Source organism: Podarcis tiliguerta (genome assembly GCF_965153285.1).
Source record: "Podarcis tiliguerta genome assembly, chromosome: 10".
Lineage (NCBI taxonomy): Eukaryota > Metazoa > Chordata > Lepidosauria > Squamata > Lacertidae > Podarcis > Podarcis tiliguerta.
In genome coordinates this window covers 18,923,041-18,950,413 of record NC_139543.1, presented here as the reverse complement: position 1 = coordinate 18,950,413, position 27,373 = coordinate 18,923,041, and the positions used below count along the sequence as shown (strand labels likewise).

The window sequence follows — 27,373 nt, the reverse complement described above, 5'->3', positions numbered from 1 at the left end:
GATCAGTGTCCTTGCTGATTTTCTTTAAGGAAAACCTTTCCTTTTGCCTTAAAAAACCCCCACAAAAATTAAGCTCCCTGTGATTCTAGGAAAGTCCAGCTGAGGGCATCATGGGGTTTTCTGGAAGCTTGGACACCCTAGGAAAGCTGAAGAAGAGCAAAGACCACCAGAGAGACGATTTGTAGAAGGAAAGAATCATAAACCCCATCCACGTCTGCTCTTGCAAAATGTCTAAAAGAATTTATCCAAATCGCTCTGATCGTTTTTGGATGCATCCTCCCCCTCATCACCTGAAGGAGAATGGTTAAAAAATGGAAGAAATCCAAGTCTTCCTAGTCTGCGGACTTGATTGAGCTCTGTGATGGCAGAGCCCAAAATCTTTGTTGAAGCATTGGGGATGATCCAGTGAGTTATTGTACTGTACAGAAAAACAACAGCAGCTTAACTTTCCCAACTACTGGATGCCATGTTGAAAGCCTGGTTGTGTTTTTTTTTTACAAAAATACATCTTAGCACAGAATCAGGACTGTGTGCTCAGTACATCGCAGGAGCGAGTGCTATGGATCTGGCCCAACGCCCACTGAAATCTCTATCAAGGTTCCTATCTAAGTTTTAAACATTTGGAGAGAGAGAAATCACAGTGCAAACAGGCAGAAAGCCTAAGAAATGAACCATATGCTTGCAGATCCCGCTGCAACACCAAACTGATGCAGAAGTTGCTAATATGTCTCTGGTACTTTGTAAAAATGCCAGCTGGAGGGATGGAGTTGTTCCCCTCCTCCCTTTTTACCTCTGCAAGGCATCGTAGCTTTCGCAAATAAATAAATAAACCGTTCCTTCACACATACTAACACTTAGCTTATTAAAACAGATGATACTTTTCAAAAATAATTTTAGAACCGTTCAGAAGTGTCTGTAAGGAAAGGGACTGAGCGCTAAAGTCAAGCTCCTTTCGAGCAGTCAAGCTAACAGACGACAAACGGCGACACGAGAGTCTTGCGAAGCGAGACCTTCCGCAAACTACCGCGAGCGAAGTGTCACTGCAAAGGCTGTGAATCGCTGTTGTGAAAACATTTGCGGCAACTTGCATAATTAAACGAAACTGCCAGAAAAGCTTTCTAAAATGCCGTGGAGATGGAACATAAATAAAGATGCACCGCCGTGGCAAATGGTAAGGCGAATTCAGACCCGGTGCAAGAACTGACCGTAGTGAACTGCAGAAGGATATTAGACTTCTCCAACAGTCTTAGGAGAGGCTGCTAGAGGAGTCTGGGCTTACCCAGACTGATGCGCTCAGTGCTCTAAATACACATAAAATGGGCTCGTGATATTTCTAGCTGCTGAGAGCAAGCGACTTATGAGTTCCTTGTCGTGTGTGTATGTTGCGGTCCTGGAATATATTTAATAGGGCTAGTTCTGGAGTTGCTTCTATTGCCTGTTTTGTTATTCTGGAGATTTCGTGGCGTGAACATAGACCACTGGTACCAAAATGTATGGGAAACCACCCTATTGTTAGGGACCATGCTGAGGAGGGCTACACTGAGGAAGAATGGTGGGAGCCACTCCCTCCCCCTGATCCTGAATCTATCAGGAGCAGGAAGACAGTATAGATTTGGAACAGTGGTTTGCAGAGGGCCATAGTTCAGAAGGCAGAAGCTGGGGAATACTGGATAGGGAACAGCTAGCAGAAGAAACACTAGAAGAGAGAAAGAGTTAACAGATTCACAGTTTCTGGACAGCATTCACACCCCCCCCCCCTTTCCAAAGACATGAAGAGCTCAGAATGTGTTATAACAGAAAGCACAGAGGGTACAAAATCAGATTACAAGATGCAGGAGTGTTGTAGATTAATAGGGACGGAGTGGGGGAGTGAGCCTTAATTGGGAGCACCACCATTTCTAGGTAGACATTTTCTTTTATCTCTCACTGTGATTATTAAAGAATCTAACTGGTAAGACATTCCTTTCGTTTGATCATTTTATTTACTGCCACGGGGGAGGAAGCTGATTCCCTGAAGCCTGACACCTATAGAGAAGTCAACCAACAAACTTAGACTAGCACACAGACAAGCCTTCATCCCAATATGCTTCCTCTTTATCACATACACAGGACTACAAGACAACCTATCCACCCCAAGAGCACACAAATTAATCTAGCTAACCAGACCCAACAACCTAGTTCCCCCCCTGCAAACAAGCCATACTGCAATCAACTGAACACAACCAACCAAGCTCTGGACCCCCAATCTCTTGCAATATCAATATCTATCTATCTATCTATCTATCTATCTATCTATATAAACAAAGGACCTGCTCACATGATGCTGACACAAACCCCGATGCTAACACTAGGCAACAGAGCAAAATAACATCTCCCCCCGCCCTTTTCCTTCAGCTGAAAGATGTCTATGACCAAAGTGTCTCTCACTAAATGTAAATGAACTGTGAAAAAGACTCCATCACTTCAAAGTGGAGATGACAGATGATACCTTTCCCTGTTTATCTGTTTTGTAACCCCCCCAAAAAACTGTAATAATTTTTTTTTAAAAAAAAATCAGGATCACAGCTCTCCGTGGGGAGAGTCGAGGGGCTGAAATTTGCAACACCCCGAGGAAATAGATCACTCAGAAGAGCGGTCCGTACAAACCAGTACAAGCGTATATGTTTAGATCATTCAAGAGCTTGCTCATTTATTTATGCTTTTTAAAAATTTGCATACTGGCTTTCATCCGAAAATCACAGGGCAGTTTACAGAGCTCTGCACTGAAAGTGTGTCTGTGGCCATTTTGCATTAGGAGGACAACAATGCAAAGACAGAGCAGGAGGGATGGAGAACAAGGCAGAGAATGTTGAGAGTGAAAGGTGGACTCACCGTTGGGAGTTTTATTTTTGTGTGAGCACTTGTGACATCCAGGAGGGACACCCATCCATGGAAATGCAAATTGCAAGTCTGAAGTGTGAGTGAGGGTCCTCTCTCAACTGTTATCTAGGTAAAGGTAAAGGGACCCCTGACCATTAGGTCCAGTCGTGACCGACTCTGGTCTTGCGGCGCTCATCTCGCTTTATTGGCTGAGGGAGCCGGCGTACAGCTTCCGGGTCATGTGGCCAGCATGACTAAGCCACTTCTGGCGAACCAAAGCAGTGCACGGAAACGCCATTTATCTTCCCACGGGAGCGGTACCTATTTATCTACTTGCACTTTGACGTGCTTTCGAACTGCTAGGTTGGCAGGAGCAGGGACCGAGCAACGGGAGCTCACCCCATCACGGGGATTCGAACTGCCGACTTTCTGATCGGCAAGTCCTAGGCTCTGTGGTTTAACCCACAGCGCCACCCGCGTCCCTCAACTGTTATCTAGTTGCGGCCAAACTCTCAGACTACAGCAAAGGGAGATAGGTGAGGAAAGGAAGAATCTGTTGGCTCTGCTGAGTCACCAGCAACTTTTTTCTCTTCTTCACGAAATGTTGCCATTCCAGCCAGCCATTGCAAGAACTAAGAACTAGCCCACGAGTTAGTTTCCCACATCCTCATCCCATTTCCTTATGTGTTGTGGTTATTAGATTTTGAGCCTGAGGGCAGGGACCGCCTTAATTCTATTTGCAAGCCAATCAGGGGGCAGTTTGTCAGCTGAAGATGGGGGCAGGCAAAGAGGCTCTGAATAAACATACACAATGAGCTTGTGCAAAGCACATGGTTTAGGAGAGATTGGAAGGAGATGACGACCAAACTGAGAATAATTCATGTATATACCATCTAAAAGATATTTCATCTAAAGCCCCACATACAGGATATCTGGCCACGTACTATTAGAAGGGGACTATTGACAGTTGATAGAGAGAAAAGCAGAATGGATTTGCCCTGCTTGGACCAGCATAGGATATAGCAACCAGTTATGTGAACCACTGTGATAATTTCATCTATTTAAGATCAGAGTGCAGAGGATTCACCAAAACATAATATCCCATCATCACCATCACCATCAGGAAATGCAATATGCTATGTGGCAGCTCTTTTTTTAAAAAAGATAGGGTGAAGTTACAATGACAGCATAGCCCTAGTATCTTTATACTAACTTATTTGTCAACCAGTATCCCTCTTGGGTATAGAATAGTTAAGGCCGGTTTGTCAACGCGGCAATAACCAACAAAAACAAGCCTCTTGCTCTGCGGTTGCAGCCCGAAAGAGAAGCTCGTAATATTCAGACAGATCACTTGGGATTCAGACAGCTACTTATACTTACATCAAACAGTTTTTCTATGTACATTTCTTCATTGACCTTATCGCGAAGTATGTCTTGGTTCTGACGAACAAACGTTATGTAAGTGTCTGCTAGATCCATCCCCGGTTTCTGTGAGGGGGGGGGGAGAGAAAGAAAGATTGGGGGCAGGGGCAGGAGGAAAGACCACAGAGGTATAACTTGCACTGTGTGATAAATCTTATTCTTCAGATAAACACACATTTATACAAATAATAATAATAAAAACATGCACATATGCACATCATTTTGTCTCATCCAAAATCCGTATCAGATTTGACAGAAATTTACAGCAGGTCTGGAATTTAAATTTGGTGAACGTGGAGTCCGTTCTTCTAACAGAAGCAGACTCTGGTCTGTTTTCAAAGAGCTTCCCTCCCCGGCCCCACCTCCCCAAAATATACAGTAATGCATGTTTCAAGTGTCACTGATATATATTTTCTTTCCAGATGTGTATTTTGCAGGTGGTGACACACAGAGGCAATCATACGGAAAGAAAAAGAAAAACATAGCAGTGCACAGTAGTGAGAGGAAAATGCCGTAATTTGATTGTGAATGGAAAGGCTTCTATAAATACCATGAGACGTTTCATGCGCAATACTATGAAAAATATATATATATTAAAGTCCATTATATTTACTCATCCATACATACACAGTTGTGGTCTGCAGTCTGGATGTATAGTAGCATAGCATGGATATGAAAACAAAAGATGGATACATTACAAGTCAAGAAAACACACGGTACTTTTTACTGTTCTCCCTCCTTCCCTGCCCCGCCCCAGGTTGGTCTTGGAATCAACCCAAGTTTGAGACTGAGGAATTCACATGACATAGTTTGGAGGAGAAACTTTAGGCGAATTCAACAGGCTTTCATTATTTCTTCACTTGCCTGATCTGAAAAGTTTCAAAGTGTTGGCAGGATGAAGACCCTAGGGCAGAGGTTTTCAACCTTTTTGAGTCCACGGCTCCCTTGACCAATGACATTCTTTCTTCAGTACCCTTGTCGCGCTCAGGAGCCCAGTTAGGTCATCCCTTGCCTGCAAAGCTGGCAGCCTCTTATAATGGCAATGGTGCCCACCTGAGAGGTGACAGAACTGAGTTCCGCTGAGCTCTGGCTGAAAAAGCCATTATATTACTATTATTATATTATTATTATTATTATTATTATTATTATTATTATTATTATTTCACCCTTCCTTCTGAAAGAGTCCAGGGTGTCAAACACATTCACAGCAAGCTATTTTTAAAGAAGTTTTCTAAAAACAGTTAAACACCTCTAAAACAGTTAAAACGGTCTAAAAAATGTTCTGTCTTTCAATCATCTCAAGATTGCCAAGAATGGTGTTCAGTCATCAAATGCCTGGATAAACAGGAATGTTTTCAAATTCCTTCTGAAAACCAGTAATCATGATTGAGAAAAGGTGGGTGTATCACACCTTAAATGGTTAAAAGATCAGTGAAGGTGGTGAAGGTCCTGTGTGAGTGCCTGGAGGCGGTTGGAGGATGGGTGGCTGCTAACAGATTGAGGTTGAATCCTGACAAGACAGAAATACTGTTTTTGGGGGACAGAGGGCAGGTGGGTATGGAGGACTCCCTGGTCCTAAATGTGGTAACTGTGCCCCTGAAGGACCAAGTAGGGGTCATTTTGGACTCACAGCAGTCCATGGAAGTTCAGGTTAATTCTGTGTCCAGGGCAGCCGTCTACCAGCTCCATCTAGTATGCAGGCTGAGACCCTACCTGCCCATGGACTATCTCGCCAGAGTGGTGCATGCTCTGGTTATCTCCCACTTGGACCACTGCAATGCTCTCTACATGGGGCTACCTTTGAAGGTGGCCCAGAAACTGCAACTAATCCAGAATGCGGCAGCTAGACTGGTGACTGGCAGTGGCCGCCGAGACCACATAACACTGGTCCTGACCTACATTGGCTCCCAGTACGTTTCTGAGCAGAATTCAAAGTGTTGGTGTTGACCTTTAAAGCCCTAAACAGCCTTGGCCCATTATACTTGAAGGAGCATCTCCACCCCATCATTCTGCCTGGACACTGAGGTCCAGCTCCGAGGGCTTTCTAGCGGTTCCCTCACAGTGAGGTTACAGGGAACCAGGCAGAGGGCCTTCTCAGTAGTGACACCTGCCCTGTGGAACGCCCTCCCATCAGATATCAAGGAAATAAACAACTATCTGACTTTTAGAAGACATCTGAAGGCAGCCCTGTATAGGGAAGTTTTTTAATGTTGGGTGTTTTGTCGTCTATTTAATATTATTTTGTTGTTGTTGTTGTTGTTCGATTGTGGGTCTTTGCAGTTGTTCCTCTTTCCAATTATGTTTTTAACTATCTTAATGCTTAAGTCAGCATTGATCTTAACTATTAACTCTGATTAACAGGGTATGCTGGGAAGCTTTAGTGTGAATACTGGTTAGCTTTAGCCATGGTTTTATGTTCTGATGTAGCCATAATTAACACCAGTTGTGGGGAAGCCAGGGAGAGGTGAGGTGAGGGGATCTTTAGCTTACTCTCTTAACCATGACTAAAGGAATCAGGAGCATTGTGTGTTCAACACTTTTACTGAGGTCCCTATTTCAGCACATCAGAACCCCCCCCCCCCAAATTATGTCACAACCTCTCTTGAGAGGAGGACAATGGCACTTTTTGTGCTTTGTACAGAACGTGGCGTATCTAATAAGTGTCGATTTTGCATTAAAATAGCTCAAAAGTGTTTTTTAAAAAATCTTAATTTGCCTAAGAAGCTCAAGAACTTTGGCCAAAGAAAGCTCAACAACTTTTCTGTCCAGGTTTTCACTGTTCGAAATATGGCGCCCCTAATTTAAACTTAAGGTGTAGTACTATTTCAACATTATGTATGTTACAGCAATGTTTTCAGGGGATTTCACAAGGAGGAAAAATGAAACCAAATTGTGATCAACATCACAAATGAACAGAGTTTGGAAGTTGGTATTATGTTGAGGAGCAATTCTTCCCAACAAATTGCTCTTTAATATCTTTAGCGAAACATGCAAATTTGGTTTCAAGTTAGTTGTTGTTGTTTTTTCTTTAAAAAAAGAGATAGCCTGAAAGCAGTCGATTCTTGGGGGGGGGGGGGGATTCCCATTAGCAATCTTTCTCCCTTTTTCTTGGAAATGTTTACCTAATTTGTGACATATGGGAATTTCACACCTAGTGAATATATTTTCATGTAGCTTGTAGCATGAGACTCTAATCATTAGAAGAATATACACAAGAATGATAACTGCAACAGCTGGTGACATTTACCAATTAGAATTACAGTTCTTTAAAACACTATCTCCCCCCCCCCTCCAGTGTACACAGGGTAATTATCTCTGATAAATTGCTGGAAAAAAAATCTAATTTTCCTTTTAAATAGTTTTACTCACTGTCTATACATGCCTCGATAAACACGAATGATTCTCCAAAGAACTACAGTGGTTAAGTTCTCCTTTATAAAGCTAATGAAGCTGGATTAAACAGCTAATTAAGAGCCATTAAAACTCCCTTTTATGAAAATTTACTTAGGGAGCGCATTTTAAACAAAAAGATCTACGGCACTTTCAAATATTTAAGATACACTACCTAAGTCACTAGAAACTTTTTAAAGGCACTATTTGAAAAGTGCTTCTCAAACAGAGCCTTTTGACTTGCAAGTCTAAGATCTGACAAGCTGCTTTGTTAACTGGCCTAGGATTATTTATTTTAGAATTAAGGAGACAAGATATATTTCTGAAGCCATGTCAGCGTAAAGGGATTTATAGTTATTGAGCAAAACTGGAAAAATGGAATGGGGAAACTGAGAACAGAATTGTGAGTGTGCCTGTCTACACGCTAGTGGGTTGTCCGCTTACGGACTGGAGTTCTCGCAAAGGGAGTGAAAATTCAGAATGCAAAGGTCACTATTGCAGTCGTTTTCAACCAGTATGCCATGGCACCCTGGGGTGCCTCGAATGAAGGTCAGGGGCGCCACTGTTCCTCTTTCCTTCCCGCCCTTCCTCTGATGCCGTCCCGTGTCTCTGCCTCCCAAAGAGAGAGGAGAGGAGGCTGAGGGAACACTCCACAAAGGAGAGTGTTTGAAAAGGGGTGAGAGGTTGCCAGCTCTCCAGGCAAGGGGTGACATAACTGGGCTCCTGAGCCCCACAGGGGTGCTGTGGAAAGAATGTAGCTGGTCAAGGGAGCCGTGGACTCAAAAAGGTTGAAAACCTTTGCACTATTGGCATACTTTGCTCACTCTGTGGTGCTGCAACACCTTACATTGCTCTGCAAAACCAGGAATTTTGTGACCAACGACATGTTGTGACCTCACTTCCTGTTGAACATGTTGTGACCTCACTTCCTGTTGAACATCAAGTGCTTGGTGGAGACTTATTAAATTTCACGCAGGCATTTTCGGCAAGCCTTTTCTTCATTTTACAGTTAATTTCAACTTATTTTATCTTTTTTTTTGTAACCTGATTACACAGTTCTTAAAAGCTGTGGTGTTAAGCAATAAGTGGAAATTCAGTATTAGACTCAGAACAGATCAACTGGAATGAATGGATCTAACTGAGTCACGTTCATAACTTTCAGCGGGTCAACTCTGAGTAAAAGTCAGCTCAGTACCACCCACAATTGTTGAAATGAAATAAATAAAACATCGCGCTGGTGACAGCACTGCTACATCGGCAGCAGCCATCGCCCCAAAATACCGCACCACAACCCAAGGAAAACACATAGCTGGGCAGAAGCTGCTGATAAGGGGACGGTCGTCACTCACCTGTCAGCATTATAAGCCTGTACTGTTATTTTGTAGGAACCATTTGCAATGGGATTTTAAACAAGAGGAAGTAGAAGCAGCCATCTCAGGCAACGGAAGCAGTGCTGCCGCTAGAGAAGTACTGCCGGTGCCGCAGAGTCGCCGACTCTTTGGCTTCACAGGTAAGGGCAGCATGGCATAGTGGCCTGTTCCTGTTTTACCTCAGGCGGCGAAACGGGATGCACCACTCCTGAGAAGCAGGAAGAGCTGGACCAGGCTGCCCAAACTCTGTCAGCTCAAGCTGGGCCTACAACCTTGCACATACCACCAAGGTAGACTATGTGAATGATTATTATTCATTGAATTTACTGTATTTTTCGCTCCATAGGACGCACCCGACCATAGGACGCACCTTGTTTTAGAGGGGGAGAACAAAAAATAATAATTCTCCCCCTCTCTGCTCAGCGCTCCTTCAACGAAGTGGCAGGAGAAACGGAGCCCCTTCCATTTCTCCTCCAGCTTTGCTGAAGGGGCGCTTCACAGCTCTCCCTCTCTGCTGAAGCCAGGAGAGTTCCCGCTGAGCTCCAAAGGCTTCAGGCGGCACCGACCCCTCTCGCTCTCCAGGCTTCAGCGATAGAAACGCGTAGCCTCCGGAGCGCGGAGGGAGTGCTCCCTCTGCACTTTGGAGGCTTCGCGTTGCTATCGCTGAAGCCAAGGAGCCTGCATTCGCTCCACAGGACGCACACATATTTCCCCTTAATTTTTGGAGGGGAAAAAGTGTGTCCTATAGAGTGAAAAATACGGTATATACCGCCTCATACCCAGAGATTGAATAACTGCTAGTTCGAGTTGGTAGGGCAGGGCTAGGCAGCACAGATTTCCAATGCTGGGGTCGCTGCCAGTTACTGAGAGAGGCAAGGCAATGGGGAGGTTTGCACAGTGTGGAAGCAGTGGCCTAAGAAGCGAATTGACTCTTCCACTGCACCTCCGACCCTGTCAACCTCCCCAGTGCCTCACCTCTGTTGGTAATTGGCAGTGATCCTGAAGCTGGGAGCTCTACACCATCTTATCCCTGCCAGCCACATCTGGCAATGAGACAGAGAACCCAGTTTAAAGTCATTCTTTTATAGAGCAATTGACCCTCGGTGTATCGTGAAAGGTTTGAAGATGCGGGAAGCATCAAACTCTGCTCTGTGGTTCTTTAGGACTAGATGGCTGTGAGGAAGGGATAGCGGAAAGTAAATTTGGTTCAGCAAATGTCTGACAAATTGCTAAAAAGACCGACACGGTGGATCAATTGCCCAGTTTCAAGGGAGAAAAGGTACATTGGTCTGCCTGTTATTTTTTGGTAGAATATAGACATCTTTTTATCACAGTCAACAATGCGCAAAGGTAAGCTGGAAATCTGGAAACACAAAGGCATCAAGGCAGAATCCCAGGAAATGAAGCATGGTAACAGGGTTAGTGTGTCACTGTAACACACGTAACCAAATACCACGGCAAGAGAAAAAAGGGAAAGAGTTTAAAACAAGGGAGTAAACTACAGCAGATTCTTTTCCTGAGGGTTAATCACTTGTTAACCTGGTAGGATGAAGATGATTTTAAAAGAGAGAGAGAGAGAGAGAAATTCCTTGCTAATTATATGCTTCTGCCAATGATCTTCCTGTGGCTTCACCTAATCCTGCAGGTGCAGGTCATGTCTCTCCATTCACTGGTAGGAGGGTCCGGTGCCTGGTAAAAACCTCTGTTCCCCACAGGGGTCCCCCCCCCTCCCAGCCACAGATGCAAATACAGAAGAGCAGGCCAAACCTTTCAACTGAGCGTTAACAGTGTGCCAGAAGGAGGGAGAAACACAGAACTGTCACGATGCCTTCTTAACAAAAAAAAAGAGGGCATTCTTCTTCATCATCATCTTTTTTTTTAAAACATCCAAAGTGTAAGAATTATTTGCAACCTAAAAAAATCTACATTATAATTCATTAAGCGGAGCAAGAGCCTATAATGCAAGAAAAACAAGGCAGCTAAACAAAGCCAAGCCATTGCAGGTGAAAGGGCTGGGGATATTACTGACAACAATCTGTCAGAATCTTAACCAACAGCAATAGTGATAAAAGTAACAATTGCAAGCACGGCTTGGCTACATTTGGGTTAGTCAGATAACTTAATGGCTTGCCACAACCTCACTGGAAATCCAATTATGTATGCAAATACTGGGATGTTTATCCTCACTTGTGGAACTCAAAGGAAAATGTTATGCACATAAAGGATACATGCAACATGATCGTCTTTCTGCAGGGCAGGACTTACAGCAATTAGGGCTGGGCGATATATCATCCAAAACTGGTTTGAAAGCCATATCGTGATATTGGTTTCATAATTTTTGACCTGGCAATATATTGTGAATCATGATGTGTGTGTGTGTGTGTGTGTGTGTGTGTGTGTGTGTGTGCTATGCAAAAATCACAATGTGGGGAAAACCGTGAAGCCAGCCAATGCCTTTACAAAGCTCCATCCTTATTTCAGACATTGTGATATATCAGCATATCACAATGTTTAGCTGGTGAAGCTGAAAAGCAGGTATCGCGCGGCTCTAGTGTGCTCCCAGATTTTGCATTAGGTCAGCTTTGAAAGCATTGAAAGAAAGCAGGTAAGCTTAGAATTTTCTCAGAGGGGAAAGGTGGTTTAGAACAGGATAGCATTCCTTATTGCTTTTTCCAGTGTTTGAAAGAAATTAGGTTTAGGCTTGAATAACCTGGCAAATCTGAGCAACAGCGGCTGGATCATCTGAGGTGCGCAAGAAAGATATCCACGGACAAAGGATATAATTTTCAAAGCATGCACCCAAATGAGCTAAGCCTTGGAGAAATACTTCCAAATGACAAGACGTCCCCCGTGAAACAGTTCCTAGGTTACAATCCTCACTCCTCCGCAGCTGAAAAAGTACACTGAGAGTAACCTTCCTTAGTTTTGCTTTGAGAGTTAGCTGCTGCTTAAGGGAAATGAAACCCCCTCTAGGGGCAAGACGTATCTGTTTAAATACTTTGTTGTAAAGCTATAATGAACCGCTAAAGGAAAGCATAATGATAACACATGAAAAAGTACACATTGTGGAAAGCGACAAAATTTACAAAACTAGTACCGGGGAAGAAAGGCTACTTACAGGAACGTCCACGTATTTTGCAGCTGCTTTCACCTTCAGAGAGATAAAAAGCAAGAAACGAAACCTGTTAACTAACCACTGTTAGCTCAGAGTGGACTTTAGAAAGCAATTGTTACAAGAGCTGGAATACTTACAGTGAATGAAAGGATTGACGAGAAGAAAGTGCCTTCATCATACCTTGATAATTTAGACAGCACACCTTCCAGCACTGAAATGAACTACATTAAGAGGCAGCGTGTAAATATTGATAATGCCATTGTAAAACTCCTAAGGCTGAGGAGGGGAAGGATTTTTCTCCTGTGGCTGCTACTGTGCAACCAAACACTGAACATGGGCGATTCCTTAGCTAGATCTATGCTACATAAAAGGATGCTCAATCTATCAAGCAATCTAGAATATACAAATTTATGTTGTGGAAGGATACAAATTGATGGGCTACTACTTCCCCACCACAGCTACTGTAACCGGAACATTCAGTTTAAATAACCAAGTGTTGGGATTTAAAGATTCAATGATATTACGGTACTTCTCATCTCAGTGTCCTTCCGGCTCCTTATTGCTTCTGGGCTTTGTGGAACAATGAGAAGGCAATTGTAACATTTCACTTGAAAGGAGTGCCCAGTCAGAATTCACCCAGATGCTTTTAAGCAGAAAAAAACAGCTGGGGAGGAAAAGGTTATGCAGATCCTAACCCATCCCTGCCAGTTCAAAATGGTGATATCCCTCAGCACTTTTCATTAAAAAATCAAGGAGGTTGGGAGGCTGCTTATGCGCAAGGCCAAGTTTGGTCCTCTGTTATGAATCACAAGAAAGCTTCCCAGAAATAAGCATATTGTGGCTTTTCAGCTGCTTGGCGTTACTCAAACACTAGCCAAGGAGCTGAAAAGCCACTTCTGTTGGCCATTAATGAGGACCTGCACCCTAAAAAGCTAAGAACTCCAATTCCGAATCATTCGTACTTTGGAAGTCACATCACAAGAAGTGTGAAGCAGAATGAGAACCCTATCACCTTAAACGAGACCAGAGATTAATTTAAAAATAAAACAAAACTATGCACACTGATACAGCTATAGCTGTATTAGCTGTCACATTACTGCAACTCGTACTTCCAGGCGAATAGGCCTTATGACAAACCAATCAAATGTTTTAAAGAGCAATTGCTTGCCGTCCAGATGACTCTCATTCCTAGAACATCAGAGCACCACTTTGTGAGTGAGAGGACAGGACAAAATTCCCCCTGGCATGCTGTTAATGGCCACTCTAACAGTGTCACAACAGTGTCACATTCCTTATCCCTTGTAAGGATCTGAGACGCTCACCCAGGCTCCTAATGGCTTGAAGGAGTTACGGTAGTAAACTGCAGTCGTCAGATCTTTAACCTGTTCTGTTTCCGGCATATCTATTTGTAAGACCATTAGTCTTACATCATCATCTAAACATGTCTCATTACACCAAGAAGTGATCTTCGCTGTGTTTCGAATATAAGGAAGGGCCCCACTTCAATTGATGGCACCCATTCTCTGCCTTCCTATTACCGCAATATTGAATAGCTTCTATTTAAGCTTAATAGTTTTATTTCATAAAATTTATACACCGCTGAATCCCATCAAAGCAGTTTATCTGCTCAATTTGCTGTAGTCATCTCAATCAGGGTGCCAAATGATAGTTAATATGGTTCTCCAATGACCCCACTGCTGGAAGGTGGTCAGTTTTAGAGCTAGACCTGGAAAATACAGGTTCAGATAACTGAGGGATCAACCTGTATTTTGCCACAAGTAAACTGGGATTGTAGCTGCTAAAAACTTAAGGCGTGATGAGAAGGCATGTCCAAACATTTTGGGATATTTGGTGAACACAAAGAAGCCAATTAATTGCCTGGGGCAAGTCCGTGTTTTAGCCTGATCAGGTGTGAGGAAAAAGTAAGTTAGGTTCACACAACCCATTCTGAGCACCTATGTGACACCCAATGTGGTCAATACAATACTTAAAATCCAAATCTGACTAAAATCTAAGGTTAATTTTGATGCTATCTGCCCATGTTAGTGTCTAGAGGCCTCTGTGACTTATAGGGCACAACAATGGACCATTTAAACGAAGCTTGTGGACCACAGTTTGGGACCCCCTGCCTTTGACCCTGAAATTACTTGTGGATAGCCCTTTTTTTGTACCTAAGAACCTCCAGTTTGGAGCTTGTAGCTTCAAATGTTGGAATCCCTCCACATCCATAGTGCTACTAGACCATGGAGAGATACTAGAGTCAAACTGGGGAAAACCAGGTGCAATTGTACCACTGTTTATTACTCTTTGGGTCAAGCTGAGGCTGATAATTCTGCCATTCCCACTGGTACTGTACCTCACAACCCACCCTGTTCATGAAAGTGCATTTTCTTCTCTGTAAAGTTTTATGTTACTTTATTTGAAACATTCTCAGACCAAGGTAATTATTTCAAGATTTCCCTTTATAGAAGGAGAAATGCAAGAAGCAACATTGAAAATAAGGGCTGCTAAAAAGAAGAGTTAAACAAAAAGCCTTTCAGGGTCTTTCTATGTAAGATCAATGTCAAAATTAAAATGGGCTTTAAAAGCCTTTGAAAAATCTGGAGAACACACTTGCTTCACGTGCATCATGAAACAAGCAAGAAAACAACGATGCACCTAATTAAAGCTAATGTTAATATAGTACAAATGTGGTCATGGTCGATGCCAGTAATTAATGAAGGTACTGTAGTATGAAGCACAAAAGAAATATACCCGATTAATAGACGCTGCATAGGAATCCTTGATCAAATAGGGATCTAATTTAAATCTGTAAACATCGTGATGAACTGACCTGGTGTTAGTCACTAAGCCTATTTTCCTCTAAAAATGCAACGGGGAAAAATACCAAACATCTCCACATTGTAGAAAGCAGGCATTGTAGAAATAAAGACACATTGCCATTCAGTGTGAATACATTTACCTTTGAAACAAGAAGTGAAATTACTTCCTTCACCGTTTCTTCAATCAAGTCATCTATTTTTGAATGGTACTGTTGCTGCGTTTTAGGAGACAAAAGCAGCATTAGTGTGTTATATGAACACAACACTTTTGCCATAAGTCATACATAGAACAAAGAGTCTAAATCTGACAGATCAGATTTGCTCAAAATTATCATTTTGAACCCCCAATGAACAAAACCTTGAAAATGATCCACCCTGTCAGTACTTTCTTACACTCTGTGTTGAAAATTTTCCCATGTACGCTGCTGAGTTAAGCAGCTAATAGGGTTATTATTTAGACGCACTGAGGTCTTATTCTTATTCAGGCAAAGGAATGTGAAAGATACTTTTTGTCTCTCTGTAATTAAGGTGGTTGTGGGTCTTCCCTCTTCCTCAGCTCAAAGGTTTGGTTTAGCTGAGGAAGCTAGATGATTCCCTCCCCCCCAAATAAAGCACTTTATATCTAACCATTCTCATTCATAAGTTATGGCCTCTAGAAATAAAATGAGAGGCCAATTGTTAAATATTAAAAAAGAGCCCTTTTATCCATGAAGTGAACTGCAGTTTATACAACTCCTGCATAATCTGTTCAAACATGGGCAAAAAATAAAATTCCATCAGGAAACCTGAAGAGATGGTAATAAATTACCAGGCCACAAAAGGCATAACAACAAAATCAGCTGTTGTTCTCCATCTTCTTGCTTCTGCCTTTTCTTCCACTAATGAAAATGCCGTCTCTTTAAAGAAGCCCACTTTAAATTAAACCTGAAAGACTTTCGTACCCTGTTTCGGCGATAAATAGGGCAGACTTCCATCCTGCAGTTAGCAGGAGAAAGGGCTCCTTTTCTATTCTCAAAGTACATCCATTAAAAAAAGGAAGAAGTAATTCTCCTTTCAGAACATTTGTTCCAGGGAGAAGAATGCCCCGCCAACCACTTCACAAAAAAATATGACTTGTAAAGACTAACCCTATCTTGATAGTTCAAGGCTACCTGAAACAGCAAGAGCATAATGCTCAGAGTAAAAGCACCAAAATCAATATAAACATTAGGCTAACTTGGCAGGAGCCCATTGAATAGTTTTCTAAAATTTAGCTTTTTGAAGGCTATTTGCCTCCTTTCCCTCCCCCCTCCCAAAGTTTCCACACAGATGTACTTAATAAATCCCAGGAGAGCTGCCCTTTTGTCAAGCAACTGCCCACTGTGCTCAGATTAATGAAGCAAACATTTTGTATACAAGTAAATGGATGCAGATACACATGTAATGTCGGGAAGTGCCAATTGCCGCTTTTATCAAAGGGACTGTAATGTAGTCCACAGTTGCCCATTCTCAAGTCCCACGGAAATCAAAGGCACAGCCATCGGGGTAACCGTGAGCAAGCTTGTAATCACAGTAAATTAGTCTTCTGCAGCCAGAGAGAATCACACGCGAGGAAGAAAAGAGCTTGCGATTCAGTTTGCGAGCATGAGAATTTCTTGAGCTTCAGGAAACTGACTTAAGATGAAAAATGATTGAACGAGGCTATTTTGGGGGATCATAATTTAGTACCGATACCTAGTGCTCACAATCGTGTATCTTCTCCAGGGATTATTTTGCATGTTAAAGCCCCCCCCCCAATGCTTAGCCCATTTGCAGGTGAGTTAAGGAATGCCACTACCTGGTGTGTTTTTCAAAGACCTCTCAGGTGTTTGGGTCTCCTTTGATTATAAAGGAATTAAAAGAGAGCTTTGATGAACCCAGTTTAGGTATGAGAGGGAATTGACAAAAGATGCCCAATGCTCATATGCACGATGGAAGGAAGCTCAGTTATGTGATGCTGAATGAGATCAAGCGTGGGGGAGAAAGGCCTTAGGAGTCAGTAACAAGTCGCCAAAAAAAGGAACAGTACTGGTGAGCTTTTGCTTGAAGGAAGCAAAGGAGAAGGGACTGATGGGCTTTCCTTCAACCACCTTAAGCACAAGGAATGGTTGAGATGAGCTTGGGGTTATTTCATCTGTTTTCTTTTACTATATTTTAAAACTGTGATTACGAACATTGGGATGGTACCAATGTTTTAAATAAGTATGGCTTTTGCTTTCTGCAATAATAATAATAATAATAATAATATGGAAACACTGTCAGTGTTTGTAAAAAGCAAAAAAAAGGAGGAAAGGGTTCTTCTGTTTCTTAAATGCGAAAAAACCCCAACAGAAACAATACATACATACATTATATACTATATACATAAACCCAGTTTTGTCATCAATTCATTATGGCATGTTGCTGGCAAAGGCTTGGTAAACAAATCAGCAATATTATCTTGTGATTGACAATACTCCAGTTTGATTACCCCATTCTGTACACAATCTCTCACATTCGCATGACGGATAGCAATATGTTTGGATGCGGATTTCATTATTTCTGAGCCCGCTAAATGCAATGTACGATTGGCTATCTTCATACACTTGGATAGGCAAATCTACTTTACAATCTAGATCTTTTAGTATCTGTATAAACCACATGGTTTCATTGCATGCTAGCGACAGGCTCCCATATTCTGCATTATGACCTCAAACACTTTGTTACGTTTAAAAGAGTTCATTTCTTCTTTCATAGCTTGTTCCCACAAAGCACGTTCCCCAGGGGGTAAGTCTAAGACTTCATTATAACTTTGTGGTTCCACACAACTCACATTGCATACTCTCACTCCTCCTAGGGTCAAACGCTGAGGGAGGTACACCCTTGTTTGAATGCTGGGAGCGCCTAGGCACAACTACTTCTTCATCCCCCTTATCTCTGGCTCTTCTTCCTCTTCCTCTAGAGAAGTATTGTTATCTATTGCCTCATCTTTTGGGGAAATCTGTGCCTCCTCCTCATCCTGCTCCTGTGTTGCCAATGGCTGTGAAGAAGCCTCTTCTCTTACTTGCAGGGGCAGTAGGCAATCTGGGTTGGCATGGATCGCAGTCCATCTGTCCTGGTCAGCGAAGTCTGCACTTTGTGACAGAATCACGCGTCCTGGGCATAAATTGAAACGCCACCCTTTGCCATAGGACTGATATCCCACAAACCGCAGTTTCTGTGCTCTAGCGCCCCCTTTCTGGCGCTGAGCTTTGGGGATATTTACATGTGCCCAAGCACCCCAGTTATGGAGCATTGTCCACTCTGGTTCTTTCCCAAACAATACACGATAAGGTATATCTTTTATAGAGCTAGACCAGGTTCTATTAATCAAAAAGTTTGCTGTCAGAAAAGCCTTGCCCCACAGCCTATGGTTGTGACCCAATCCTGCATCCACTAGCAGGCAGTCCTTTACTGACTGTATTACAGCCCCACGTCTTTCACACAGACCATTTTCAGTAGAGCTATAAGGGTTAGTCAAGCGATGAGTGATCCCCTTACATCGCAACCATGCCCCAACTTGTTTGTTCAGAAATTCTCCACCCCTATCTGTTTGCAGCTGCACAACGGGCCGGGCGAAGAACTTTTCATCTTGGGCAACCCATTCTCTGAATGTGGGGAAACACTCAGATTTCTGCTTTAACAAAAACAGCCAACTAAAACGTGATTTATCATCTATTACCAGAAAAGCATATCTGGTGCCCCCTTCAGTCTTCTGTGGGAAAGGGCTTATCATGTCACAATGGACAAGTTCTAAAATCTCTTTAGATACTCTGTCACTTTTAGAAGCCACAGGCTTCCTCTTAGATTTGGCAATTTTACATACATTGCAATCTAGGAAACAGTTATAGCTATTTACTTTTAGGTTCTTGCACACCTTTTGCATCTCTGAAAGCACATGGAAATTGGCGTGACCCAGTTTTCTGTGCAGTTCATGTACACACCCCTTATGAACTGGCAAATTACCTGGGCTGCTTTAACAGGCTTGTCCTGCATTACATATAACCCATCTTCCATCTTTGCATGGCCACATACCTGAGTTCCATTCTTTATTAGGCAACCATCCTGCATGAAGTTAACACTATACCCTGCATTAATCAAACAGCTTACAGACAGTAAACAATAGTCCAAACTGCTGACAAACAGAGTCTCTGGTAGAGTAGTGTTCAAGCACTGCAGGAAACATGTTCCCTGGCCATCAATCTTGCTTCTACGACCATCAGCAAGATAAATTGAGTCTTTTCCATTGGTTGGCTTCTCCAGGGTCTTAAAGTCCTTCCGACTGTTGCAGATAATCCTGCTGCTCCCAGAGTCCAGCAACCATGTTCCTCGAGGTATCTTCCTCTCCTCTCGAGAAAATGCAGACACAAACTGAGCAGAACGCGTGTTCTTCTTCCCTGAAGAGAACCCCTTCTGCTTACATTTCTGCGTCAATTGCTGTCTCTGCTCCACGTCGTCTCCTGGAAGTCTTGCCCTGCATTGACGTTGGAGATGCCCGGGTTGGTTGCATCTATAGCACCTCCTCACCGCCATGGCCAAGTCCAAACCTTGGCGTTGCTCCATTGGCAGATTCTGCTGCTGGCCCCCTCGGCTGTAATTCCTCCGCTCTTGGAGTTCAGCCTGCCTATCTGACCTTCTTTCTGCTTCTTCGGTCAATCTTCCAACTACATACTCAAGGGTCAGATCTCAGGGACGCATACTCTCCATGCTGTTAATCACAGGCAACCAGCTTTCAGGCAAACTTGAAAGGATAATGTAGGTTTGGTCAGTCTCATCATAACGCTTACCTCTCTGCTGTAGTTGAAGAAACAGAGATTTCAGCGTTTGAAGATGAGTTGCCAAACTCTCACCTTCTTTCATAACAGTCCTGAACAGCCTTCTGGTCAGAGAAATTATAGTTCCAGCGGTTTCTCTGACATGCATTGCCCTTAATAAATTCCAGCACTCAAACGCTGTGCTGGCATTTGCTACATGCAATAACTGAGAGTTGCTCAAACACAGCATAATTTGGGCACGGGCGCTTTCATCCAGCCGTTTTTTCTCAGCAGTGTCCCGTCTCAAAACCTCAGTTTCAACACAGTCCCATAGTCCATCTCTCCTTAACAACTGTTGCATTTTAATTGACCAACTCAGTCAGTTGCTTTCTGAGAGAAGTTCAAAAGGGATGCCTCCCCCAATATTTACAACTTGGGAAGACTGGAAATCTGCCATCTCTGCTGGTGCTTGCTGAGCCCCTTCTCTGGGGCCTCCAGCAATCTCTCCTGACTCTCTCTTTAGAGTCCAACTGGATGGTCCTGGCTGGCACTCACCGGCTTCTAGCTGCTGCCTCTGTTGACCCTCAGGTCCTGCCCAGCTCTGCAACTGGTGTAGCCGCTCTGTGAGTCGCCTACTGTGGTCCTCTAGCAGTTCAAACTGTTCCAGTAGCCGACGCTGAGTGCTTTCTTGATCCTCAGATCCTAGCCGCTCCAGCATTGCTGCAGACAGTTACAGTTTGCCACCAACTGCTCCAACAGACAGCCACTGGCTCCATACACCACCATGACTCACCAGCTCCCTGCTGAGATGTTATCAGTCATTTTGAACTCTGCACATGCTCAGAAACACTGGGCCCATAACCTGTCAGTGTTTGTAAAAAGCAAAAAAAAAAAAAAAAAAAAAAGGAAAGGGTTCTGACCTCCCTTTGTCTCTTCAGCCTGGTCCTCGGACCCTTGTCTGCATACGAGAATATCCTTGCAGAGTTTTATTCTTAAAAGTCTTTGTGCAAAACACGACTGAATAACTATACACACCAGCACCAACCAACCCAAACACCAGCCTCAGCACAAACTAACATTTCTCACTTTATATATACAACCTGCTGCAGGCCGCTGAGTCATGCTGACCCAGCTTTATTCGCATTAAAGAAACAGCGGCCATTTTAGCCGTGACAAACACCTCCAAAAACGGGCATGCTTTTGTGCCACACAATTTCAGTAAGGCGTTGAATAGGTGAAACACCTTTGCCTGTAGAAATTGAGATATTAAACTATTTGGGATTTTAAATGCTCATTTCCCCACTGGTATTTTAAAATGTATTTTTATTTTATTTTATGTAGACTGTTTAAGAGTTTTTGATGAGCAAGTGGTACATAACACCTGTTAAGTAAATGAATGGATGGATGGAATGATGATATGTATGGCAACTCTATTTACTTTTCCTTTTCCACTGGCTTTTGGTTTGCACGTGCATCAATGCACACATTGTTGAATTAGATAATTTGAACTAGAATACAAAAAAGAGAGGTGTGAGGAAGTCGAGGAAATAAGCTAATGAAAGATGTGGATATAAAATCTGGATGTGTGTTTTTACTTTTGTTTTTTATGTTGTATTGTTATATTGTTTTTATTTCAGTTTCTATTGTGGATGTATTGTTTGTTGAATTTGTGTATTGTTTTTCTCTTTTTCTTTTATTATTCTTTATTGTCTTTCTTGATATAAGTAAAAAATGCCTAATAAAATTTTTTATTAAAAAAATGTTGCTTTGACTTCTTCAAACGTAACCATTTCCAAAATCTCAACATGTGAAAATGAGTTGACGCTTCCTTTGGCTCTTTTTACAACCATTATGGTTTTGATCTAGGGCAAGAGTAGCTAACCTTCCTCAACTCAGGCCCACACTGAAAGTTGGCCATGCCTCAATGGGGCGCATGCCAGAGGTGGGTGTGACTACACACACCTGTGCATGCGCACACATACTGACTCACTCCTCATACCTACGGCACCTACAAGCACATCCACACGATACCCTGACTCTGTCATTAGGGGTGGGAGGGCAGGAAAGACCTCTTGATCTTCAGCAAGCCCCACTGGGATCAGCTGCACTAAGGAGTCTCCCATCGAGACCTCCCAAGTTCAGCTGAAGGAGGTAACCACTGTTTGCAAGCCCTGCTCTGTCTGTTCACAGGTGCAATTTAAATCAAAGGGGCTTGCTAACCTCCAGCCAGTAAACTGATGCTGACAGCAAGTCCCTTTTGATCTCTGACAAGTGGGTGGCCCTGTTACTTGCCAAAGTTGGCCTGCAGCAGGTGGCGGAATAAGGGATCTGGCCTGCTGGTCATATCTGGTTCCCTTGTATTTGGGTGATTGGATACATAAGGGTACAGGGCTGCCGTCCTTCAACATTTGTGTGGAAATGGGCTTTCTCCAGTCTTGTGCCATAAGCTGCCAAATTCCCTCTCACGCACAACTACTGAAGGACCTGCCATTCCTATTTCTATGTAGAATCAAAGAATCATAGAATTGTAGAGTTGGAAAGGACTCTGAGGGTCATCAAGTCTAACTTCCTGCAGTGCAGGAACCTCAGCTGAAACATCCATGACAGATGGCCATCCAACCTCTGCTTCAAAACCTCCAATGAAGGACAGTCCACAACCTGCCAAGGGAGACCCTTCCACTGTCTAACAGCTCTTACTGTCAGAAGTTCTTCCTGAGGTTTAGTCAGAATCTCCTTTCTTGAATCTTGAAGATGTATCTGGCAAGCATGGAACACATACAGACTCTCTTGCTTGGGGACCTACATTTTGGACCAGTGCTGATACCACTCACGCCACACTCTTCACAGCAAGCAATGGACACGGAAACACTTTTGAAGACAGAAAGAAATTCTAAAACAAAATCAACTTACCCACTGATTAGCAAACTGGGCCATGTGACAGAAAGCCCCCCAAAAACCAGAGAGTGGGGAAAAATGGAGAAAATAATGATTACAAAATAGTATGCGAAATAAATAGACTTAATGAAATGATATGGATCAACAGAGAATATGAAAACATTGTAATGCTATAAAACAACGAATGCACATAAATATGGTTGACATTTGTACTGCGAAGCAAAACACTGCAGTAATGTGTGATGACCTTTCAATTTAGGGGTCCATTTGGGTTAGCCATGTTGGCCCAGCCAATGGGTCTAGGAACCATCAAGTTTGGCTTTGCCACTTCCTGCTTCACAGAAGCCAAGGAAAGTCTTTGCTTTTGTACCGACTGCCTGGGATGGGAGGTGACAGGGAGAAAGGCAGGTGAGTCTTTCTGTGTTCACAGAAACCTCTCCCCTCCAATCCACAACACTGAAGCTTTTGCAGTCTGGTGCCATTTTGAAAGAGGCACTCTCTGCCTCCATATGTTGTCAGTAGAGTCACCCCTATGACAGAGCGTCCTGGAAATGTTTCTTTTTGTGTGTGTGGTTAAAGTTAAATTTCTGGTCATCATCATCATCCTTTTGCATGGTCACCGCTAATGACTGTATTTGTGGACCTCTTCTTCAACCCTTCCCTACTTTGACAGCAGCTATTAAGAAAACCATCACCAAAATGCAGGCACATTCTAAAATCACGCACTGCAGTTAATGTAGTTTAACATTCTGACTACAACTGTCCTCCATCTCAGGTTTTCTTGGCCAGAAAGCCTTTATAGCGTGTTCTCCTTCATGGAGAGCACGTGTTGCAGTGGGGGCCGCCAGGACACTCCAAAGTTGGGGGCGGGCTAATTGATCTTTGGCCACTGATGCGATTGGGGCTTCCCTTGTTGTTGGGAAGAAGTTAATGTTGCCATTTGTTGATTGACAGCCAGAAATGCTAAAACTCCTTGCACAAGGCTAGGGCTTCCTCTTTTCGCCCATGCATCGGATTGCCCGTCCCTCCCTCCCTAGAATAGGGTTGTTCACTTTGACCTTGCTATGCCTGTCATGGGGTCGTCTGCTTTGGAGCAGGGGCCTGGTAGGAATTTTGTCCCTCTGGCTGATTGGCTGGGGCCATTTGGTTTTTGCCTACTGCGTAGCAAATCGTCACAACTTGTAAGGTTGCGGTTAGGCATTGGTTTATGGTTTGGTTGGTTGAGGGGCATGGATTGGCTGTGCCTACCCCTCTAATGCTGCTGCTGCAGGGGATTCCGTTAAAGGAATTTGGGGCTAACTATTGCTTGTCCACTCTGTCAAGGGGGCTCGGGCCACTGCAAGAGCTTCTGACTGCATTTGGGGTGGGCTGAGGGCAGGTTCCCTGCTCCGTCGCTACCCCCAAGTGTATTCCCCTTTTCTGACTTTCGCAGGCGTGCGGAATGTCAGTCTGTCCCCCACGGTGGGGGCAGATAGTCACAACCAATGCCTAAGCAACCACTCACAAATTTGTATTTTAATAAAGTTGTGGCCAAAATTATGCCAAAAATCTTAAACAAAAAATTCTGTGTGATGTGTGAGTTATTGGGGTGGCCCTGGGGACCTCGACACGCAACTAACAATGCAAGGCATAGAAGAGCAATAGTAGGAGGCTGGTAGGACAAGGGACGAGCAAGGACATACTTGGAGAAATTGCTCCAGTGGCTTCTTACATCATTCTTTTTTGACTATGTTTCGCCTCCCCGCTCTTCCTCCTCAAAACCTGCAATAGCCACCCTGGAGCTGAAATCTGGCAAAAGTCTTCTGTGTTCTTCCTGATCTTGTGAAACAGACATTTCAAGATGCTCACTTACCTCCTGCCCACCATCCAGGACACATAATTTAGCAGTCTGTTTCTTGGCCTCAACCAGCACGTTGAACATTGTGCACACAGGAGAGGGAATGCGCAAGTCCGTAGATTTATTTGTCTTTTGCAGTTTGAGTTCAAAGGCAATTCTTGTTCTATTAATTAAAATGCGGGGATCGCAACAGAAAGGACTGTCAAAATTCTAAATAAATGAAGTGCAAAACCAAACCCAGGTTAAATGTACTAACATAAAATTAATTTCAAATATGGAAAAACCAAAGTAGAAATGTTTAGGCACCTGCACGTAAAACAGTGGAATTATCGTTTTCACATATCTTATCAAAACTTTCCAGCAAGGTGCTCCGACAGCCCCCTCAAGGTTAGATACTGGTTTGACTGAATAACAGCATGACAAAACATAACACAGATAAAACACATATTGCAGCAAATGCTTTCTGACAGATAAGCTTTCCACACAATTTTCAAACTGGGAAAAACAGAATATAGACTGTCATGTAACATATTCAGCTACTTCTGACAATTTTTTAAAATAAAAAGATATGCTGTTAAGAGTTCCAGTAAGTGTGACAGTTTTTTTATAGTGCCCCTCTCCTGGCATACACGTCTGCACCCACCCCAGTGACTGAGGAGGAATAGTGGGAGCCGCCCCCCACTGTCCTGAACCTTCCCAAGATGACAGTATAGATTTAGAACAGTGGTTTGCAGAGGGGCATAGTCCAGAGGGGAAAAGCTGGGAAATACTGGGGGAGGAACAGCTAGAAGAGGAAACACCAGCTGGCAGATTCAGCGTCCTTGGACAGTATTCCTGACTCCCCTTCACCTAAGACTAGACAGGCTTTGAAAGCGATAGAACAGAAAGCGCAGTGGCAACAAGCTCAGATTACCCAATGTAGATTAATGGGGATGGAGGGGGTCAACCTTTACTGGGAGCAACGCCATTTCTAGAGGGATACACATTCCTTTGTCTCTCGCTGTGATTAGAAACTAATTGGTAAGAATTGGTAACTAATTGGTAAGAACACTCCTTTCGTTTGATCGCTTATTTACTGCCACCGGAAGAGGGATCTGATTCCCCAAAGCCTGACACCCAGGCAACCAACAACCAATGCCATGCCGCTGGATTAATCCTGCCACTTTCACATAAGGCTGCTCAACTCAAACATCCACAGGAGTCCCAGAAATGGTAGCATTTGTACGACAGTTTCTGAAATTGCCCACGTACCTTTTGACGCATGCTTCTATCATATCGCTGGCCATGAGTTTCAGCCTCTGTTCTAAGTGGTGGGCAAATTCCGGCTCTGGCCAATGAAGGTCAAAGATGAACATCTGCAGTGCGTCAAGTTTCCAGAAGAGATCTTCCGACGTTGCTGACCCGTTGCTACAACAACAACAAGGAAAAATCTGACACTTGTGATAAAAGTCCTGCATGGTATAATGTCTGTTACACCCATTATCTGAATTTGGCCTGTACATTACACACACTCTAAGATAAGGCAACCAAATTTATGGAAGGATAAAGGTTGAATAAGCCAAAAAAAGTCAGCTTAATGTTTGTCTGTGCTCTGTGATGTAGCTCCATCTGTAAAAGCAGAATGAAGCCAACCAATTTTTATTGTGTGATGTCCAGTATTTTTTAAAAATTATGTATCAGTTTCCTAACAGGCCTAATAAAAAGAATGAAGAAATTATTTTCTCTCAAATGCTGTTAAAATACTCCTATGCATACCCATTTCCTGTTAGCCATTTAAGCTGGCTTTCACCAATTGCGGCAAAAGCTACAATAGCCGCTGGTTCATGAAATGTCAAAAACACCCAGTAATCAATGCCTCTTATGGTTTTTATGACACAAACTCACAATAACTTTATTTGTTCTTTCATCTGGGAATTTGCACAACAATATTCACAGAAGGATTTTTTTTGGGGGGGTAGGGAGATGATGGACACAGGAAGGTAAGCTGCAGCAACACAAAGAAACAATGTGTTCCTAGCAATGCAGCTAAGCAGAAATTTTGTCACTGGATATGTTTGGTTGCGCGAATAAAATTCTCCCAGGGATAAGAGGCTTTGACACTGACAATGCTACAATAGTCTATGGAAACGGTGCATAATTTATCTGCGCTGATCACGACGCAATATCTGCAGTAGGACTTGTCTCTCCCTTTGGCACAATGTTCTTGTAATTCAAACGTATGATAAATTGTCACTTTTTAAAAAAGATTTTAATCTTTGGCAACTGCTTTATATAAAGCAAGGGTGGATATGCTATTCTTACTCCCCTGGCACAGAATGAAACTGTTTGCATTTCAAAGTACTGCAACATTAATGTCACTGCGATCTGTGAAGGATCTCAACTACTGTACTCAACAGTGGTGCAGAGAAGGCTTGCTCTGTGGTGGCACCTATTTTATGAGATGACCTCCACTTGGAGATCAGGTGGGCATCAACAGTTGTGTGTTTCTGCCAGCAACTGAAAACGTACATCTTCACCCAAGCTTCTCCCAGCTAACTCCTAGTATCTCTGGCTACTGCATAAATGACGCAGAAACTCTACAGTTGCTTTACTGATACAGCTTTTATTGCTGTCCTGCTTGTTTCATTGTCCTGGCATTTCTTTGAAATAATGGGTGGAAGGCAGATCACTTTAATAAAGAAATAAGAGAAATCACAACTGTGTATAACTAAGGAGAGAATTACGCTTCTCTCCCTGGCTGTAGGAATATTGATCTTTCTTATGCTTAGGAACAAGGGTGCTGCTCCTACCACACTGCAGACACCGCAATTTTAGCTCACACTCCCAAGTGGTGACCTGTTGAGTTTTCCTCTGACATGTATCCCGTAGGAATG

At 43.1% G+C, this 27,373-nt stretch overlaps 1 protein-coding gene across 7 annotated transcripts in view; it reads right to left on the bottom strand.

Annotated features, from left to right (window-relative positions):
- CADPS2 (calcium dependent secretion activator 2) overlaps positions 1-27,373 on the bottom strand; it is a 343,854-nt gene that overhangs the window by 30,952 nt on the left and 285,529 nt on the right. For 2 of the 7 annotated variants that reach the window (XM_083399351.1, XM_083399349.1), the window contains 8 exons: positions 25,752-25,907; positions 24,516-24,663; positions 22,679-22,693; positions 15,119-15,193; positions 12,294-12,377; positions 12,160-12,192; positions 4,909-4,926; positions 4,240-4,347 (listed from right to left, as the gene is read on the bottom strand). In XM_083399351.1, the coding sequence (XP_083255477.1) occupies positions 4,240-4,347; positions 4,909-4,926; positions 12,160-12,192; positions 12,294-12,377; positions 15,119-15,193; positions 22,679-22,693; positions 24,516-24,663; positions 25,752-25,907 (637 nt within the window). The remainder of the gene's footprint in view (positions 1-4,239; positions 4,348-4,908; positions 4,927-12,159; positions 12,193-12,293; positions 12,378-15,118; positions 15,194-22,678; positions 22,694-24,515; positions 24,664-25,751; positions 25,908-27,373) is intronic. The other 5 variants (XM_083399353.1, XM_083399354.1, XM_083399350.1 and 2 more) reach the window with 3 other exon arrangements.